The sequence below is a fragment of the Sturnira hondurensis genome, unplaced genomic scaffold (genome assembly GCF_014824575.4).
Source record: "Sturnira hondurensis isolate 20B ecotype Veracruz unplaced genomic scaffold, ASM1482457v3 Scaffold0018877, whole genome shotgun sequence".
Lineage (NCBI taxonomy): Eukaryota > Metazoa > Chordata > Mammalia > Chiroptera > Phyllostomidae > Sturnira > Sturnira hondurensis.
This window is the reverse complement of record NW_028091508.1, coordinates 2,423,334-2,444,408: the sequence shown is the minus strand read 5'-3', so window position 1 is coordinate 2,444,408 and position 21,075 is coordinate 2,423,334. Positions and strand designations below refer to the sequence as shown.

General features: G+C 37.7%; 1 protein-coding gene across 1 annotated transcript in view; it reads right to left on the bottom strand.

Annotated features, from left to right (window-relative positions):
• Positions 1-21,075, bottom strand: part of NME8 (NME/NM23 family member 8) — a 48,823-nt gene that overhangs the window by 18,214 nt on the left and 9,534 nt on the right. Inside the window, exons 6-9 of the mRNA XM_037070668.1 lie at positions 14,597-14,663; positions 12,710-12,783; positions 3,151-3,243; positions 1,853-2,040 (exon numbers count right to left, since the gene is read on the bottom strand). Coding sequence (XP_036926563.1) covers positions 1,853-2,040; positions 3,151-3,243; positions 12,710-12,783; positions 14,597-14,663 — 422 coding nt within the window. The remainder of the gene's footprint in view (positions 1-1,852; positions 2,041-3,150; positions 3,244-12,709; positions 12,784-14,596; positions 14,664-21,075) is intronic.

The following is a 21,075-nucleotide window of genomic DNA, read 5'->3' as shown; positions in this document are numbered from 1 at the left end:
GGGCTTTAATGCAATTCTCTTTTTAAATTTCTGACACTCTTTCTAATGGCCTGTCTCTACACTCAACCTCCTCCTGCCAGAAAGAAATTTTTTTGTCCTGGCTGGATTTAACCCTTATCAGATAAAGTCCTACATTCTCCACTCCACTGACCTTGTCAAATTTGTCACCTCTATGCTATAACTCATGTCAAGAGGATGACACTTCAGAAATTTCAACCCATCTGTACTTTAAAAGAAGCAGCCAATGGCCTCTCTGGTCTGGTCTCAGATCCCATTCCCTTCTCCCCCTTAGATCAGACAGGGAGAGACTTCCATACCCCATATAGGCATGGACCATATACCTTGTCAGCAGGAAGAAGTCACTGAAGACAAATCATTTTCCCTAATCCACCCTAAAAGACTTTAGGGATAGAAGTCAATAAGGGGGAAATGAAGCATGATAGTAAGAAGCCAGAGAAATTCCTTGATAAGTGGAGTGAGAGAAACTAAGACAAAAATAATTAAACAAGGCCAAATAATTTGAGCAATTTACAGCCAATTAATGAATCACAAGGTTTTATCTTCCCTAATCAAGGACACTTAGCAACAAATGGTTTATACATTCCAGATCTTCCTGGGACAGATCAGCTTTGATCCCAGTCCATCTTCAATGATATTCTTTGAAAATAAAACTGAACAGACAATAAACCCTGACCCCTCTTTATGCACATATTGATGAATCAGCACATTGAAGGACATACCTGAAAGGCTAACGAATATCCTGTAAAGACCTCCCCTAGGATTCTGGCTAAAAATAGATAAAAAGCCTCAAGACAAAGGACCTACAGCTCACTGTCACTAGAATACACCCACAACTTGGATCTCTGCTAAACTCTAAGGGTCTCCATAAGACCTGCAACCAGAGGAGAAGTAGGCAGTGGCAGCTTATCTCGTGCTTAGCCCCTGCACTGTCTCCTTACTCCCTGACTTTCTAGAGAACCAAAAGCAGCCCTGCCTTGGCTCACTCCTTTCATTGTGACTTTTATTTCTCAGTGAGCCAAAGCAACCCTGCCCAAGCTCACTTGTTTCCTATACCTTAAGCCCTTTGTTTCACTGTCCCCAGGTTTAATAAACATACTCTCAAAATCACTTGGACTCATATTGTGAAATTTTTCTGCATGGAGTCAAGAATCCACATACTATCAGCAGACCAAGGCAGACCCACTCCAGCCTGGTCCTCATCTGGTAACAGTGAAGTCTCAAGGCTTAACTAATCTCAATGTATGTTTCCACTCACCCCCATTTCCCTTCAGACACAACTCAGACAACCTCTGTGTTAAATTCCGGATTTTTGAGTCAACAGGGGACTAAGAGGCACAAATAGCAATGCATAAAACCAACATTCTATAAATTACTTACATTTGGTTTCAAATATTTAACAATGCATTAACAAAAAACATACAACTACTTAATCCTTAATGTATAATCACTAACTGCATTAAGTAAAAGAGTAGAGTATGTTTGATGTCTTTAGGACACAGGGAAGGTGGAAGTGGAATGTGGGAAAATGGGAGAGGAGACAGGGATGAGAAGGATTATGCCTGGTCCTAGCCTACCTCTGCAGATCCAGCCAATGAGGCCAGCCTGGTGTGCCCAGCCATGGAATGACGAATGGAAATTTTTTCTCTTGCTAATCCTCTTGATATAAACTTTCAGAGCAACCCCAGCTTTGCTGAATATACAGTATCCTAGACTGATTGAGAGACATACTGGTGGCTCCAACATAAATGTTTTCCTTTAGATTTTGAAAATTTGGACATTATACTTCACTATCTACAAAGACACTGTAAATCACTCCCTAGTCTTGAGCTACCTGTACCGCTTCTTTTTCATCATTGCAGGTGTGGCCATCTCATGTTGATCCTCAGATGGTTCTTTACGTTCAGTCTCAGAATTAGGCACAGTTTCTTCCCAGGGAGGTTCTTGTTTATTGCTTTGAGATATAACTAGAATATAGCTTAGGCCATTTGTCATTAAAGGGACAAAATCTTCAAATTCAGGCTACAAAATAAAGTGATAAACTGTTCAGTTTCCCAAAATGGATAGACTAACATGGCAGCTACTACCTATGTTAAATGGCATCTTCCCCATTATAATCAGTGGGCAAGGGTATGGTATCCTTATAAAGCTGCTGTTTACAAACACATCTTTCAAGGATAAAAGTTCACAGCCAGCATGATTGACCTTAAAGACAGTCTAATAACTATTCTCAAACTTTAGGATGTTTCCAAAGGATCTGAAGAGCTTGTTAAGACACCAGTTTCTGGAGTCTGGTGCCAGAGTTTCTGATTCAGTAGACTTAGAGAGGCCTTGGATTTGGATTTTCACAAAAGCTCCCAGGTGATGCTGATGTTGCCAGTCCAACCCTTTTCTGGGACCAAGGGAGATGTTTTGAGTGGCACAGCTAGTTTACAAAGTGCTGTTAAGTAGAACTTTCTGTAATGGCAAACATGTTTTGTGTTCCTTAACATAGGTAGCCACATGCAGCTACGGAGCACTTGAAATGTGACTAGTGAAAATGACACTGAATTTTTATTTAATTTTAATGAATTTAAATTAAAATGGACACAAATAGCTTAATGGCCAGCACATTGGACAGTACATTTGTACAAGCTTTGTCTCCTGACCTCCAAGCCAGTACCCTCTCCCATATACAGTGCTGCCTTTATCATATTCCCCCAGGCAAGAAAGAATTTCAAAATAGCTTGAAAGAAAGGCCTTTGGGTACAGAAAGAATTAAAGCTTTCTTATGAAGTGTATGACAAGGAAACTCCAACCTGGGATAAAAATCTGTAGGAAGTGCCTGGACATTAACTTCCAGAGCTGATGCAGGGAGTCTTAAAGGACATAACACAATGAGGTCTTCACACCAAAAGAACACAATCAGATCATTCATCCACTTTTGCTTGACTTCTACTATTTCTACTAGTAGAAATCAGTGACTACTGAGTCACTGTCTTTGGTATTACCATGATAAGAACATCAACAGCACCACTGGGAGGTTATTTAGTTGGTCATACTTATTCACTTGTTTTTCTATAATAAAGATCTAAAACTTACAAGAATCTATTGTATTTGAAAACACAGTGGCTTTTTTTTAAACTTTCTTACCTGGTCAGCTATTTGACTATAGAAGTCCCTTACTTGCTTTTCAGTGAGCACTCTCTTGTCTTCTGCTTCTATGACAAATCCTCCATTGATAATCTTCAATGAGAGAGTATGGTCAGATCCAGACATTGTGGGACCACATACAAAACAAGTCAAAGAGATTTTTTCCCTAGGCTTAACATACTACCCAGATTTCAATGCATTTCATGTAAGAACCTCAGCACAATTTGTTGGGCACTAGATTTGAAGAGACCCAAAAATATATAAACCAAGTACTCCACAATATTTATATTATTTAAGCGAGTTGCCTCAAGTTGTTAAAAAACTAACTGAATTCCCAAAAAAGGGTATCATAGATTTCTGAACCAATCATAAAAATCATAAATCTACAAGCACTTTTTAATAGTCTATTTTCAAAATCATTTTAACTCTTCTAAGGCTTTACTTTGTTAAGGTTATAACTTATAATCTATTATATTTTCCTCTTAGCAAGAAAAATTATGCAAATTATGGGAAAGGACAGAATTTAAGATTTAGAGATGCTTTACTTGTCTTACAAAAAAATTAATGAAAAATTCAACCTGTATGTCATTCAAGTATAATAAAATGTAACAGGTAGAAGTTTTGAAGCTAATGTAACAAGTCCAATGAGTTATTAAACAATTAAATATGTGTTGCCAGGGTTTAAAGCAATTTAGTAATTACATTAAATGTTACCAATAATTTAAGCTCAATTTGGTTTGGGAGTACCCAGCATCAACTAACTCTGCTTCCATCATGTAATCAAGCCCTGAACTGGTTCCATGGGCTTGTATGATATTGCAGAGCTGTACTTGCATCTTAGTGACCTCTCTCCTGACATTCCAATTTGAAAAATTTCTAAATATTCAAATCATGCCTGTTAAGTTACTAAGTGTCTGACAAAAGAAGATAACATCCAAGCAATATTGAAACTTGATAGCTTCTCCTTTAATATAGTTGAAGAATGCAGTGTGTTTATTTTCTTTTTATTCAAAACATTGAAAAATTTTATGTAGCCTTTTACTATATTCCAAAGAGGAAATATATTTAACAGATATTCATAATTTATATTTCAGAAATGTAATTTAGTATGTCAAAACAAAAAAAACACATGCTTAATAGTATTTCCTCAAGTAAAGAATATGATTTTGAAAATCTTCTCTATTACAGTTATTTTTTTTAATATAATTTTTATTTAATTCTTGTTCACGTACAGGTTTCTGTCTTATATTCCCAACCCTGCCTGCCCCCCTCCCCATCTATTACAGTTATTAATAAATAACTGAAATAAGGAAGAATAAACCATTGGTATATGATATTATTTTTGAAAACTTTAAAAAGTATAAGCAATAGATGGGGTCTGGGATACGGTCTGGTGTTCCCCTCTTACACATATACACTAGAATCTGGAAAAGAGGGGGCAGGAGCTATACTTAGAGAGTGATATTAATTAAATCAACTGGTAATTGGAGAGAGACTATGTTTACCTTGACTCATGGACCATAATCAATGATAATGCTACTATACCTGAAGAAAGAATGCATAATGGGAAGTTCATCAAGAGATATCCAACCCCTCCTGACATAGCTCCCTATGTGATATCTACTATGCATGAAACATTCTTTCAAATTTCTATATAATTTTGTTGTTTCAACATAAATTCATTGTTAAGGGGTCAGCAAACTACAGCCTGCAGTCAAAATCTGGTGCAATGTCTATTTTTGGAAATAAAGTTTATTGGAACATAGTCACGCCCATAGTGCCTACAGGTGATTTCTCCATACAATCTCAGATGTAAGCAGTTGTGACAGAGATCATATGTCCCACAAACATGAAAGTAGTTGCCAAATGGTTCTTTATAGAAAATGTCTGCTAAGATCTTTTTGAAGATAGCAGTGAGGTAGGTGGGTGCAGAGCCCACGTCCCCCTGCATACAGGTGGAACACCTAGCCAATCTTCTGAGGAACAGAGTGAACAGCCAACGGTATCCCAGCATGTATGAAGGTTGGAGGCCAAAATTATACAGGACATTGAAAAACAGACTGTAAGGAGATTGCTTAAAAACAGTAAGGTCCCTGGGACCAGTGTGGGGACCAGGGCTGCTGCAGCCCCCGGCCAGCACCTTCCAGCACCTGCCACAGGATCCTTGGAAGAGAGCCAGGTCAATGGCTCCCTCCCCTACAGAAAAGGGAGGATAAAGTGGCACCAGGATAGACCTGGATGCCTGAAGTCACTGAGGGGAACAAAGATGAAGTGGGAGACTCACAGAGGCAGTGTTCACCCGCTGAGTCTGTGGATGCTGGCTGCGCCATTACTAGAGAAACTGGGGAGCCAGGTGACACCTGGAGAAGAGAGGAGTTGGACCACGACAAAGCCTGACCAGATAACCTCCAGTCAGGTTGGAAAGTTGGGCTGTGTGAGAGGCCAGGTGCTTGTTAGGAGAAGCAGGCTTGAACAGAAGAATTTTGTTGTAAAAAAGGCTCTCGGTTACTGGTTGGGGAACTCTCCCATAGTGACCGCGCCCACACCCCTGCCACCACAACTCAGGCCATGTCCCTGTCCCCATATCTCAGCAACAGAGGTTGCACCCCCCACTAACTCAGCAAACTTGGCTGTGCACATGTCCCCACCCCCCCACCCCTGGCCAGGCTGACTTGATAAGAGGAAGGAGGAGGTACTCCCACAGAAGAGAGCAGCAGGGCTCAGGGAGTTAGCAGTCCCCAGAAAGACTCAACTCAATGGGGGAGCTGAACTACCCTAAAGAGACTTTGAGAGTGCCTAGCACTAGGACAGCAAAGAGCAAGAAGGTGGTGTGTGAGTTGCCCCTAATTAGTGTACCTCAAGAATAGCACAACTGGTGGACTGAAGGTGCCAGCCTGAAACAGATGGGCAGTGGGGGCCTGGCAGTGAACTGAGGAACTGGGCTAGAGGGTGGGTAACTGTGAATATTGAGACCCAGAACTGGCCCTCATGCTCACAAAACCATAGGAAGGGAGAAAATCTCAGCCTATGCCCCCCCTGCCTGAGGGTCTTCCTGGCTGCCCACAGGCCAGACAGCCCACAGAACTCACTTGGCCAGTTTAAAGTCAGCAGGAGGCTTTTTTTCCCCCCAAGTGAGACAATAAGACCTGGAACTGTGAAAGGACCAGAGTGAGACCCAAAGAGGGATCACAAGGTTAATCCCAACAACTGAGAAACCAAGACAAATTTCACTTTGCTATTCCAGAGAACTTGCATGTTATTATTTATTTGTGTTATTATTTTTTAATTTTTTTACTTTTATTTTATTAGTAATTTTTATTGTTCTTTCTGTTTAGTTTTTTTCATTTTATTTGTTATTTAATTGCATTGTTTGACTGGTTTTCCTCAGTTCTCTCTGCCATTGTGTATTTTAATTTTCCTTCTTTCACTTCACTTGTATTTCAATGGCATAGCACTGTAAGTCATGTACTTCCTATTCTTGTTATTCAGATAACATTGTTTCTGTAATATGACTGCTGTTCCAGTATTGTAAATAATTGTTGTTTCATATCATTGTAAATACTACACAGCAACTCCCACCCCTTGCAGATCTTAGCCCATTTCACTATCTTCCGGACTTTATTACTGTTGTTGTTAATTCTATTCTCTTGCACACTACACCTATTGTCTGTCCTTTACTATCACTACATCTCATAATCTGACCTCCCATAAGCTCTCTGTTTTCCAGATTCAACTCACAAAACTTTTCCCTTCTAACAAGAGTCTTACCTCTTTTCCGCACTTTCTAAAAAGTGGCTAGTTGGGTGAAATATCAGTTAACACAATACTTATCCAAAAGATCTCCAATCTCTTCTCTATGTGTTGGTACTTTAAATCCCATAGAACACACTCCCACTGTCTTAATCCATTTTGCCTTCCCCCTCCAACTGATCACCTAAAAGACTAGGTGGGAGCTGTGAACACCAGTATACCTGCTGGGAGAGGAAACCCACCAACAAAGGAACTGCCAACAGGTAATAAAGGAAGAAGGTGGAGGAGTGAGAGAAAACCAACACTAACCACCACCCAGGACCAATCTGGAACTGCAACTAAATGGTAGAGAAATTATCCAAAACAAACAACTGAACAATAGTGAAAAAGAAGCTGCGTAACATTGGACAGACAGAAGAACCAGCTTTGACAAAACCTGTCCACACCTGCACAACAGAATACAAGACATGGTGGGCAAAGTGACCCTCAGTTAACCAGCTGGAGGGAAGGACCCACTAAAGAAGGACCCAACAACAATCAAAACCCAAATACATCCAGAGAGCCAACATAAATGACAGCCCAAGACCAGCAAGTTCGGGAGATCGAGGAGACTGCACCACTGAATCTCACAGGTCTACTACCATAGAAGTTCACACCATAAACCTGGGGAAACAAAACAGATCAATTTAAGAAGCAGAGACTAACACAAGGAGTCTCACAAACAGTGGGAAGAAAAAAAAACAATCTCCAAATCAAAGGAAAGGAGCAAGTCCCAGAAAAAAATGCCAAATGAAATAGAGGCAAGTCAACTATCAGAAACCGAGTTCAAGTCAATGGTTATCAGGAAGCTCAATGAGCTCACTGAAATTAACAAACACTACAGGGAAACTACAGTGAATTCACTGCAAACTATATCAGCATAAAAAAGAAATTAGAAACTATCCACTAGGGGCAAAAGAAAATGCAGAATACAATTTCTGAATTGAACAGTAGCAGGAATCAAAAGCAGACTAGATGAAGCAAAGGATTGAATCAGTGAGATGAAGGACAAAGTAGAAAAAAAACCAGGAAGAGCAAGAGAAAAACACTAAGAAAGAAGAAAGAGGTGCTAAGGGAATTGAAGGACAACATGAAATGTAAAAATATCCATATAGTAAGGACCAAGAAGAAAAAGAAGGGCTAGGGATAGAAAATCTGTTTGAAAAAGTCATGATGGAAAACTTCCCTAATTTGATGAGAGAAACAGTCACACAAATCCAGGAAACACAGAGAATCCAAATCAGGAGGAACCCAAAGAGGACCACTTCAAGATACATCATAATTAAAATGGCAAAACCCCAAGACAAAAAGAGAATCTTAAAGGCAGCAAGAAAGAAACAGGAAGTAACACACAAGGGACCTCCAATAAGACTAAGAGCTGACTTCTCACTGGAAATGTTCCAAGCCAAAAGGAAATAGAAATAAACATTCCAAGGAAGCAAAATAAAGATTCTTTTCAAATGCACATAGAACATTTTCAAAGGTAGATCACATGATAGGACACAAAACAAGCCTCAACAAATTCAAGAAAACTGAAATCATATCAAGCATTTTCTCATACAACAGGTACTGAAACTAAAAACCAACCTCATGGAAAAAATTCTAAAACACTCAAACTCATGGAGATTGAATAGCATGCTATTAAACAATGGATGGGTCAAGAATGAGATCAAGGAAGAAATCAAAAAGTTTCTGGAAACAAGTGAAAATGAACTCACAACAATCCAAAACTTATGGGACAGAGTGAAGGCAATCCTGGGAGAGAAGTTCATAGTGGCACAGGCCCACCTAAAAAAGATAGAAACATTTCAAATAAACAACCTAACCCTACACCTACAAGAACTGGAGGAACAACAAAGACAACCCAGAGCAAGTACAAGGAAGGAAATAATCAAGATCAGAGAAGAATTAAATGACATACAGACAAAAAACACAGTTCTAAGAATCAATGAATCCAGGATCTGGTTCTTTGAAAAGATAAACAAAATTGACAAGGTTTTAAGCAGACTCATCAAGGAAAAAAAGAAAGGACACAAATATACACAATCAGAAATGAAAGAGGAGAGATTACAACTGAGGCCACAGAAATACAAAGAATTGTAAGCAATTACTATGAGGAACTATATGCCAAGAAATTTGAAAACCTAGGTGAAATGGACAAATTTCTAGATAAATTTAATCTTCCAAAACAGGATGAAGAAGAAGTAGAAAGGCTGAACAGACCAATAACAGCTGACAAAATTGAAGCAGTAATCAAAAAACTCCCAACACACAAAAGCCCTGCACTGGATAGTTTCACAGGAGAATTATACAAATCATTTAAGAAAAAGCTAACCTCTGTCCCTCATAGACTATTCCAAAAAATCCAAGAAGAAGAAAGACTCCCAAAATCTTTTTATAAAGCCAGCATCATCCTATACCTCAAACCAGATAAAGACATAACAAAGAAAGAATACTACAGGCCAATATCACTGATGAACATAGACACTAAAATCTTCAACAAAATATTGACAAACTGCATCCAGCAATAATTAAAAAGATTATTACACCACGATCAAGCAGGATTCATACCAGGGATGCAAGGATGGTATAATATTTGCAAATCAATAAATCTAATATATTACATAAACAAAAGGAAACACAAAAATCACATAATCACATCAATAAATGCAGAAAAAGCATTTGATAAGGCATAGCACCGATTTATGATAAAAACACTCAGTAAAGTGGGAATAGAGGGAGCATTCCTCAACATAATAAAGGCCAAGTACAAGAGACCTGCAGCCAACTTCACACTCAATGGGCAAAAACTAAAAGCTTTCCCACTAAGAACAGAAACAAGACAAAGATGTCCACTTTCACCACTTCTATTCACCATGGTATTGGAAGTTCTAACCACAACAACCAGACAGGAAAAAGAAACAAAAAGCACACAAATTGGAAAGGAGGAAGCAAAACTGTCATTATTTGCAGATGCCATGATAGTGTCCATAGGAAATCCTATAGATGCTACCAAAAAAACTATTCAACCTAATAAGTGAATTTGGCAAAACAGTGGGGTACAAAGTCAATATTCAGAAATCAAAGGCATTCTTGTATACCAACAATGAAATTTCAGAAACAGAAATCAGAAAAAAAACATTTAATGTAGTAACAAGAAAAATAAAGTACCTTGGGATAAACCTAATGAAAGAGGTAAAAGATGAGTACTCAGAAAACTACACAACACTGAGAAAGAAATTAAAGAAGACAGACACAATGGAAACATATACCATGTTCATGGATTGCAAGAATTAACATTTTGATGTTAATATCATCAAAATATTCATACTACCCAAAGCAATTTATAGACTCAATGGAATATCTATTGAAGTACCAATGGCATTTTTCATAGATACAGAACAAACACTTTAAAAATTTATAAGGAACCATAAATGGCCCCAAATAGCTACAGCAATTTTGAGAAGGAAGAACAAAGTAGGAGGAATCACAATACCTGATATCAAACTGTATTATAAGGCCACTGTAATCAAAACAGCCTGGTACTGGCACAAGAACAGACACGTGGAACAGAATAGAGAGCTCAGAAATAAACCCAAGTTTCTATGATCAATTAATATTTGATGAAGGGGGCAGCAACATAAAATGGAATAAAAATAGCCTCTTCAACAAATGGTGTTGGGAGAGCTGGACAGCTATATGCAAAAAAAAAAAAAAAAATTAAACTTGATCACCAACTTACACCATATGCAAAAATAAATTCAAGGTGGATTAAAGACTTAAATATAGGTCATGACACCATAAAAGTCCTAGAGGAGAACATTGTCAAGAAAACCTCAGATGTTCCACACAGCAATATATTCACTGAGATGTCCCCTAGAGCAAGGTACATAAAGGAAAGAATAAACAAATGGGATCTCATCAAAGTAAAAAGCTTCTGCACAGCTAAAGAAAGTGGCATTAAAATGAAAAGAAAACCAACCATATGGGAAAACACATTTGTCAATGATAATTCAGACAAGGGTTTAATCTTCAAAATATATAAACAACTCACACAACTCCACTCTAAGAAGACAAGCAACCCAATTAAAAAGTGGACAAAGGAATTAAACAGACGCCTCTCCAAGAAAGGGTCATACAGAGTCCAGAGATATATGAAAACATGCTCAGCATCACTAGCCATCAGAAAGATGCAAATTAAAAACACAATGGGATACCACTTTACACCATTGAGAATGACTAACACAAACCAAGCAACAAACAAGTATTGGAGAGGATGCAGAGAAAATGAAACCCTAGTGTACTGTTGGTGGGAATGCAGACTGCAGTGTAGCCACTATGGAAAACACTATGAAGTTTCTTCAGAAAACTAAAAATGGATCTGCTTTTTGACCTATCAATTCCACTGCTAGGATTATATCCTAAGAACTCTGAAACACCAATCCAGAAGAACCTATGCACCCCAATGTTCATAGCAGTACAATCTACAATACCTAAGTGTTGGAAGCAACCTAAGTGCCCATCAGTAAATGAACAGATCAAAAAACTATGCTACACTAACAGGATGGAATATTATGCAGTAGAAAAAAAGAAGGAGCTCCTACCTTTGAGACAGCATGAATGGAACTGGAGAGCATTATGCTAAGTGAAATAATCAAGGTGGTGAAAGACATATACCATATGATCTCACCTTAAGTAGAACCCAATCAACAAAACAAACAAGCAAGCAAAATATACCAGAGACATTAAAATTAAGAACAATCTGACAGTAATCAGAGAGCAGGTAGGAGGGGATAATGGGGGAAAGTGTAGAAGGGTTTTCAGGAACACTATAAAGAACACGTGGAGAAAACCAATGCAGGTGGAATCAGAGCAGTGATGTAGGGATGGCTGAGGTGGGGAGGAGTTGTGGGGAGAAAATGAGGAAAACTCTACTTGAACAACAATAAAATAAAAAATACAGAAAATGTCTGCTGACCTTTGCATTAGAATGCTCTAAAGCAAAATATTAAAAGGTTCCTTAGGCTATCATGTACATAAGAAGAAGAATACATTTGTAACAATACACAGGGAAATAAAACAAGCTAATATGAGCTTATAACAAATTTGTTATGCAATAGTTAACATGTATTAATTGCTAATTACTCAACATGAAAAAAATTGCTACAATCCAATATAAGAACTATAGTTTTGGAACCATTTTTCTCAATCCTGTGAAACCTTGCTTCTAGGCATGTCCTTTGTTTGGCTCAAATAAACTCTTATTTTTAAAAAATAACTATATTTTTTATCATTTATGTTTGATGCTGGTAGAGCAGAGTTCTTTAAGTAAAGATACTTGAGTAGGGGCATGGGTGGGCAGGGCTAAGAATATAAGACAGAAAACTGTACTTGAACAATAATTAAATTTAAAAAAGAAAAAAAAGATACTTGAGTAGGTCAAGCCCAAGGGTGTCAAATTCATTTTCACCAGGAGCCACATCAGCACTGCAGTCACCTTCAAAGGGCTAAATATAATTTGGGGGCTGTATAAATGTAACTACTCTTTAACTAAGGGCAAAGAGCCCTTGGTAGGCAACTGCGAGGCTGGTGTGATCCCTGGTGGAAATGAGTTTGACACCCCTTTGTAAAGACAAATTGTTCAAAGTCATTGGAGGCACCAGATGTTCATTATGTTCTATTTTACTTTAAATGATAAGGTTGCCTCTAAATTGACAAGAGGCTGCTATTTTTCAACTAATTTAAACTATTATGGCAAAATGTTACTTACTTTTTCTTTAATTTCTATAGTTTTCCCAGTAACCACAGTCTTGGGTTTGATAATAACAATGTTGTATACTTTCTCTATGAAAAAAATAAATATACAAATTTCATTTTCTTGGTACAAAGTCTAGATAATCAAGGTTTTGGCAACTAAAAATGTAAACAACTAATGTCCACTGAATTTTTGTCAATTGACAGCTTTGTTCTTATTATGGCATTTCAAGGACCAAAGAGTTTTTATTTAGAACCAAAGTTCACTTTCATGTTTGCATACAAGAAAAATACTCACAAGAGTTTGTAGTAAACAGGCAAAGAAAGAAAAAAAGGAAGGAAGGAAGGAAGGAAGGAAGGAAGGAAGGAAGGAGAGATGAAAGAGAAGAAAGAGAAAAGAGGAAAGAAAGAAAAAAGAAAGAAAGAAAGAAAGAAAGAGAAAGAAAGAAAGGAAGGAAGGAAGGAAAGAAGGAAGGAGAGATGAAAGAGAAGAAAGAGAAAAGAGGAAAGAAAGAAAAAAAGAAAGAAAGAAAGAAAGAAAGAAAGAAAGAAAGAAAGAAAGAAAGAAAGAAAGAAAGAAAGAAAGAGGAAGGAAGGAAGGAAGGAGAGATGAAAGAGAAGAAAGAGAAAAGAGGAAAGAAAGAAAAAAGAAAGAAAGAAAGAAAGAAAGAAAGAAAGAGGAAGGAAGGAAGGAAGGAAGGAAGGAAGGAAGGAAGGAAGGAAGGAAGGAAGGGGAAAGGAAAGGAAGGAAGGAAGGAAGGAAAGAAAGGAAAGAAAAGAAAAGGAAAGGAAAAAGAAAAGAACGCATGCACTGGTTATTTTAATGCAATTCACATAAATTAGAATTACACCCATGACCCATTCAGTTCAGTATTGTTTGTGAGTAAAGTTTAAAACATCACACACTAAAAAATTTACCACTATGGTTTATTCACATTTATCTACATATTCTTAGATGTTTTACCTCTACTACCTAAGAATTGAATGTACACTCATACCCCCACATAGACAATCCCGTGAACCCTGGAAATTGTTAACAGTACACTAAATTGGGAGTGTAGGTCACCAAGAAAGTGATTACTTTCAAAAGTTGAAGGATGAAATAAGAGAAAGCTGCTGTCCAGAGGAGTTACCTGTGGTCCTGCCTGGGTAACCTCTGAAAGGCTCCAGGCATAGAAACCAAAGAGAAATGGGAGGAAAGCAAAAGAGGTTTCTTCTCTTTTTTTAAGTTCTATGAATTAGTACAATTTTATTTTTTATGTTTATTTTTTATTGTTCACTTACACTTGTCCCACCTTTTCCCTCATGCTCTCCCCTGCCCCGTCTGGCCCTCTACACACAGTTAATCCCCACTGTCCACACCCATGGGTCCTCTATTCATGCTCCTTTACTTGCTACTTCCTCCTTCTTTCTGCCATTCCCTGCCTCCCCCATCCCTTCTGGTCACTGTCAGTTTGTCCTTTATTTTCATGTCTCTGGTTCTATTTTTCTCATTTATTTGAGGCAGTGTAATTTACAATAGCCAAGTTACGCAGTACCCATCAGTAAAACAGCATAAGTGCCCATCAGTAAATGAGTGGATCAAAAAACGGTGGTACATTTACACAATGGAATACTACACAGCAAGAAAGACAGAGGGAACCCCTGCCTTTCACAACAGCATGGATGGAACTGGAGAGCATTATGCTAAGTGAAATAAACCAAGTGGTAAAAGATAAATACCATATGATCTCACTTATAAGAGGTTTTGTTTTAAAAGCTAAGTCTAGTATTGTACAAATCATCATTTATCCTACCATTTCCTTGTCAATTGATGGCATTATGAGCTCTTTGCTGCTTTAACTGATGCTGTAATGAACATCAGTGTACACAAATCCTCTACCATTCCTTTAAATTTACTTACCAACATTTTCATTGGATGCTTCCCCAGTATCTTCTGCATCTGAGTCTATCAATGCAATTTCATGATACTATGGAAGAAAATGCAAATAGAACAGTTATATTTTAATGTGATAGTGAGTTTTTAGAAATTTTGTTTATAATAAATATTTATAATCTAAGGGGTAAAAGGTAAGTGGGAAGTATGCCTGCATTTATCTAACACTACTTTTCCCAAGCTTTCCATTAAAATAGATAAAGAATATTTAAAATAGTTGGGGTAGGAGGACTATCGGAAATGATGCATATATCCTTTATACTTATATCCTTTATACTTATATCCTTTATACTTATATCCTTTATACTTATATCCTTTATACTTATATCCTTTATACTTATATGCATCATTTCCGATAGTCCTCCTACCCCAACTATTTTAAATATTCTTTATCTATTTTAATGGAAAGCTTGGGAAAAGTAGTGTTAGATAAATGCAGGCATACTTCCCACTTACCTTTTGGACAATAACTAAGATGGGGGGCAGAAATGGGAGGGAGGTGGGGAACACGGGGGGGCAGGGCTGGGAATATAAGACAGAAAACTGCTCTTGAACAAGAATTAAACATAAATTAAAATTTAAAAAAAGTAATAAATAATCCCAATAAATAATGATTTTAACAAATAAAAAAAAGAAATGCATATAGTGTTGTATACAAATGATTAAAAACAAAAAACGTTATAACTTTTGAAGAGCACAATGAAAAAAATAAGAGGCATAAATTAACAAGCAGGAAAACAATACATACATAATTATCATGTTAAAAGATCAAAAGGCATTTAATAAGTTTCATGATCCATTCCCGAACATTGCTATCAATCAATCAGAAACAGAAAGGTACCACTTTAACTTATTAAAAAAAAAGCTTGCTCAAAACAATAGCTAGTTTTCTACTATTGAGTAAAATACTAGAAAGGATAGGGAATAGGGGGGTCTTAATTACTTGAGAAGCCCTGAAAGTTCTTCTGTGATTCTGTATACATTAATATATTTACATATAAACATTGTTTTGGAAAAAGAATGAATAACTTCAGATTCTCAATGGAATAAAGACTCAAAAATATTTGGACATAACTATACTGGAAGCATGCACCCTTATTAAAATCGGGAATGAGAAAATTATGCCAGGTATAACTTCAAAGTGAATCTGACATTGTATTTGTTAGCTTGTTGGCCAGTAGGGTAGCCATTAACAACATAAGCCTATCTGAACACTTGGAATAAGGTTAGTCCAAAATTAAATGTAACGTAAGTGAAAAACACACAGCATATTCTAAAGATTTAGTATTGAAAAGTAAAGATAATATAACTTATTTTTATATTACATATATATTTAAATGGAATCTTTTAAATAAACTGGATTAATAAAAATTTTATTATTATTAAATTAATTTCACCTGTTTGTTTTTATTGTTTCTAATGTGATGAGTAGAATATTTTAAATTATGTATGTGGCTCATATTGTGCCTTATATTTTATTACTATCAAGCAATTAAATAATAAAGGTAAATAATAGACTTGTCAAAAATAGAATAATATAAAATAAAAATGATATTAATAAATTTCTTATTAATTAAAACAGGATGTCATTCTGTAAAAACAATAACAACAACAATATAACCACAGAATACAGTAGAGAAAGCTAGATAGAATATAGCAATTAGAAGGTTTAGGAGTCATTCTGCCTGACTCCAAATTCTGGTCTCATGACCTACTGTTACAGGGGAAAGGACTTAATGTTGTCAAGCATTGTCTTATTTGTAAATGTCTCATGAGATTTCTTGAGGTTCCAGTTTACGATGGCCATATAGGAGGCTCCTGAACTCACCTATTCCCATGGACACACCAGATCCTACCTACATATGGCAAAATTTCTTCTGAAAGAAGTCCAAATACTGTCTGAGTGACTCCTACCCTCCAGGCAAATGGAAAAAAAAAACACAACCGTATTGTAATGGATGGGAGAGGTTGAGAATCTGGCCATAAACTTCAACCTTGGCAAAATGACATACAATCAGGAGAGAAGTCACAACTTCCAGCATTTTCCTGATGAGTGAGTAGTTTGGAGTGAATATGTAATGCCCCCAATTTTAAGATTTCCAACTGGGAGATGGGGCCCTAAAAGTCTAGTTCTGAAAGCCAAGTGGGGCTCGAATGAATGAAATACACCAGACTACAGTAAAGTAACAGTTCTCAACACACCCCTGAAGACTCACTGTGACTGTTCTCCCAGGGCTCACTGCAGTGGCAGCAAACTGAAATGCTCTGTTTTTCCCTGAAAGAGGCCTACTTGGAAATCTTTGAAGCTATAGCCCGAGAGCCAAGCTCCTAATTTAACAAAGGTCTAAGGGTTGACTGTAATTTTCTCCTGAGACTGGGGAGGCCAACAGAAGACATCACATGCTCCCCCTCTGCCCTGCTCCAGGTTGCTGGTGTCTCCCTGAAGGGAGCTTGTGCACATGTCTGGCACTCCAGCTTCTACAGTTGCTGCTCAGGAAACAAACCTCTTGGTCACCTGGCTCTTGAAGCCAGCAGAGCTTGCATTCACAGGTCCCTCAGGACTGTAGCTAACAATGAAAGAGTTCTTGACTGGCTACCCCTCAGCACAGTGAAGAGGCAGAAGCCAGAGGAACCCAGAGGAAGCCTGAGGGAATCTTATTTCCATGTCCCAGGGGCTACAGCCTCAGTGTCAGGCTCTTAGTCTGATACACAGATGGGAACTAACTGGAATCTTCCCCCAAATTCAGGGAGGCTGGCAAGTGCCATGTTTCCACTCTCCCTCTTCTCCATTCCCCATCCCTGGTCTTCACATGAAGATAAATTGAATGCACATCTGGAATGTCAGCTTTTGTGGCTGCTTCCCAGAGGACACATCCCTTGAGAGCCTGGCTCTAGCATCCAGCAGGACTGCTATTGGTTGGTCCAGAAGGACCAGCAATAAGTAAAACCACCCAGAATGAAAAATGAATAAGGAAACATTGGACTTAAATTACATGTTCAGCCAGATTGATTTAATAGACATTTACAAAACACTGCATTCAAAAGCAACAGAATACCCATTCTTTTCAAGTACACATGGGACATCTTCTAAGATAGATTATATATTAGGTCACAAAACAAGTCTCAATGGATTTAAGTAGATGAAAATCACATCAAGCATCTTCTGACCATAATGTTATAAGTCTAGAAATCAACTATAAAAAGAAACTAGAAAATTCATAAATATATAAAGATTAAACAATATGCTATTGAATGGGTCAAAGAAGAACTCAAAACACAAATCTAAAAACTTCTTAGAGCAACTAAAAATGGAAATACAATGTAAAGAATATGGTTCAACTTCCAGCCAAGATGGAGGTGTAGGTACATACACTGTATCTCCTCACACAACCAAAAGAAAGACAACAACAAATTTAAAAACAAAACAGAAGTGACAGAAAATTGAACTGTATGGAAGTCCAACAACCAAGGAGTTAAAGAAGAAATATTCATCCAGACCAGTAGGAGGGGTAGAGATGGGCAGCTGGGGTGGAGAGGACTTATGACAAAGCAAGGCGATGGCTGGTGGAGCAGGTGGTCCCACATTTGTGTGCAGATAACCTGGGAGGAACAACTGGGGAGAGAGATAGACTACAAAATCCAGGGTTCTAGCACAGGGAAATAAACCCTCAAAACCTCTGACTGAAAAAAACCTGTGAGAATTGTGGTGGTGGGAGAAACTCCCAGCCTCACAGGAGAGTTCGCTGGAGAGACCTACAGGGTCCTAGAATGTACACAAACCCATCCACCCTCAAATCAGCACCAGAAGGGCCCAATTTGCTTGTGGGTAGCAGTGGAAGTGACTGAGAAGTGACTGAAAACAGGTAGAGAGCCGAACAAGTAGCACTGTTCCCCCTCAGACCCCTGCCCCCATTGACAGCACCGCAATGCAGTGGCTTTGGTTGTCCTGCTGTAGTGAGTGCCTAAGGCTCTGCCCCTTACTACATAAAAGGCCACTGAGACAAAAAAAAATGGCCCAAATGAAAAAATAGATCAAAGCTCCAGAAAACATACAGCTAAGCAACAAAGAGATAGCCAACCTGTCAGATGCAGTTCAAAACACTGGCAATCAGGAAGCTCACAGAACTGGTTGAGTATGGTTACAAAATATAGGAAAAAATGAAGGCTATGAAAAGTGAGATAAAGGGAAATGTACAGGGAACCAACAGTGATGGGAAGAAAACCAGGACTCAAAGCAATGGTGTGGAGCAGAAGGAAAGAAGAAACATTAAACCAGAACAGAATGATGAAACAAGAATTGAAAAAAGTGAGGAGAGGCTGAGGAACCTCCAGGACAACTTAAATGTTCCAACATCTGAATGATAGGGGTGCCAGAAGGAGAAAAGGAAGAGCAAGAAATTGAAAACTTGTTCAGAAACATAATGAAGGAGAACTTCCCCAATCCAGCAAAGGAAATAGACTTCCAGAAAGTTCAGGAAGCTCAGAGAGTCACAAAGAAGTTGTACCCAAGGAGGAACACACCAAGGCACATCATAATTACATTACACAAGATTAAAGAGGAGAGAATCTTAAAAGCAACAAGAGGAAAGGAGACAGTTACCCACAAAGGAGTTCCCACTAGACTATCAGTTTATTTCTCAAAAGACATCTCAAGAGGCAAGAAGGTCCTGAAAAGACATATTCAAAGTCATGAAAGTCAAGGACCTACATCCAAGATTACTCTATCCAGCAAAGCTTTAGTTTAGAACGAAAGGGCAGATAAAGTGCTTTCTAGATAAGATCAAGTTCAAGGAGTTCATAATCACCAAGCCCGTATTATATGAAATGTTAAAGGGACTTATCTAAGAAAAAGAGGATGAAAAATATGAACAGTAAAATGACAATAAACTCACAACTATTAACAACAGAATCTTAAAATCAAAAACAAAAACAAACTAAGCAAACAACTAGAACAGGAACAGAATCACAAAAATGGAGATCACAGGGAGGGTTATCAGCAGGGGAGTGGTGGGGGGGGAGGTACAGAGAATAAGTAGCATAGATGGTAGGCAAAAAGTAGACAGGGGAAGGTTAAGAATAGTATAGAAAATGTAGAAGCCAAAGAACTTATATGTATGACCCATGGACATGAACTAAATGGAGGGAATGCAGGTGGGAGGGGGTGTGCATGGCAGAGGGGAGTAAAGGGGGGAAAAGGGACAACTATAATAGCATAATCAATAAAATATATTTTTAAAAAACTTAAAGAATACAACAAAAGTGTTTTAAGAAGGGAGGTTACAGCAATAAATCCCTATATTTTTTTTAAAATCTCAAATAAACATCTTTACACTTCAAGAAACCAGAACAACAACAATGAAAAAACTAGACCAAGAATAAATGAAGCTAAAGTTAGCATATGAAGGAAATAGCAGTGATCAGAGCAGAAGTAAATACAATAGAAACTATAAATATATAGAAAAAAATCAGTGAAACTAAATCTGGTTATTTTTTAAAAAAGAAAACAGACAAAATTTTTAGATAGACTTGAAAAAAAAGAGAGAAAACTCAAATAAAACAAAATAAAAGGGCAGACATTATAACTGATACCACTGACACCAAGAATATACAAAGAATCTTAAGAGACTGCTAGGACCAACCCTTAAACCACTACCTCAGAAAGTTATCTGCACTCTAATGTTCATTGCAGCATTATACTTGACACTTCAACAACCTGTATTTGAACTGCAGGAGTACTTACAGGCAGATTTTTTTTTCAGTAAACACACCATTGGCCACCCATATCCCTGGGTTTGGCATTCAAATGCAAATCAAAAACATCTTTTGATCCAAGGTTGGGAATCCATGGAAGCAGAGGGCTGACTGTTTGCATTGCTTTATGCCATTTTATATAAGGGACTTGAGCATTAATGGGTTTTGGTATCTGCAGGGTGTTCTAGAACCAATTCCACTTAGAGAAAGGACTGGGTTTGGGAGGAGCCAAAAGTTATTTGGGGATTTTCAACTGCAAAGGTCATTTCCCCTAACTACTACATTGCCCAAGTGTCAACTGTATTCACAATAGGCAAGATGTGAAAACAAGCTAAGTGTCCATAAATGGATGACTGGATAAAGAAAATGTGGTATATAAATATGATAAAATATTATTCATCCATAAAAAGGAAGGACATTTTACCATTTTTGACAACGTGGATGGACCTTGGGGGCATTATGCTAAGTGAAATCAGACAGAGAAAGACAAATACTGTATGTTCTCATATGTAGAAGCTTTAAAAAACCAAAGTCATAGATACAGAAAACAAAATGGTTGTTGCCAGAGGAGGAGGGTGGGGAGTTGGGGAATTGGGTGAAGGTGGTCCAAGGGTACAAGCTTCCAGTTCAAGATAAATTCTGGGGTATAATATACAGCACAGTGACTATAGTTAAATACAATATTTTATCTTTGA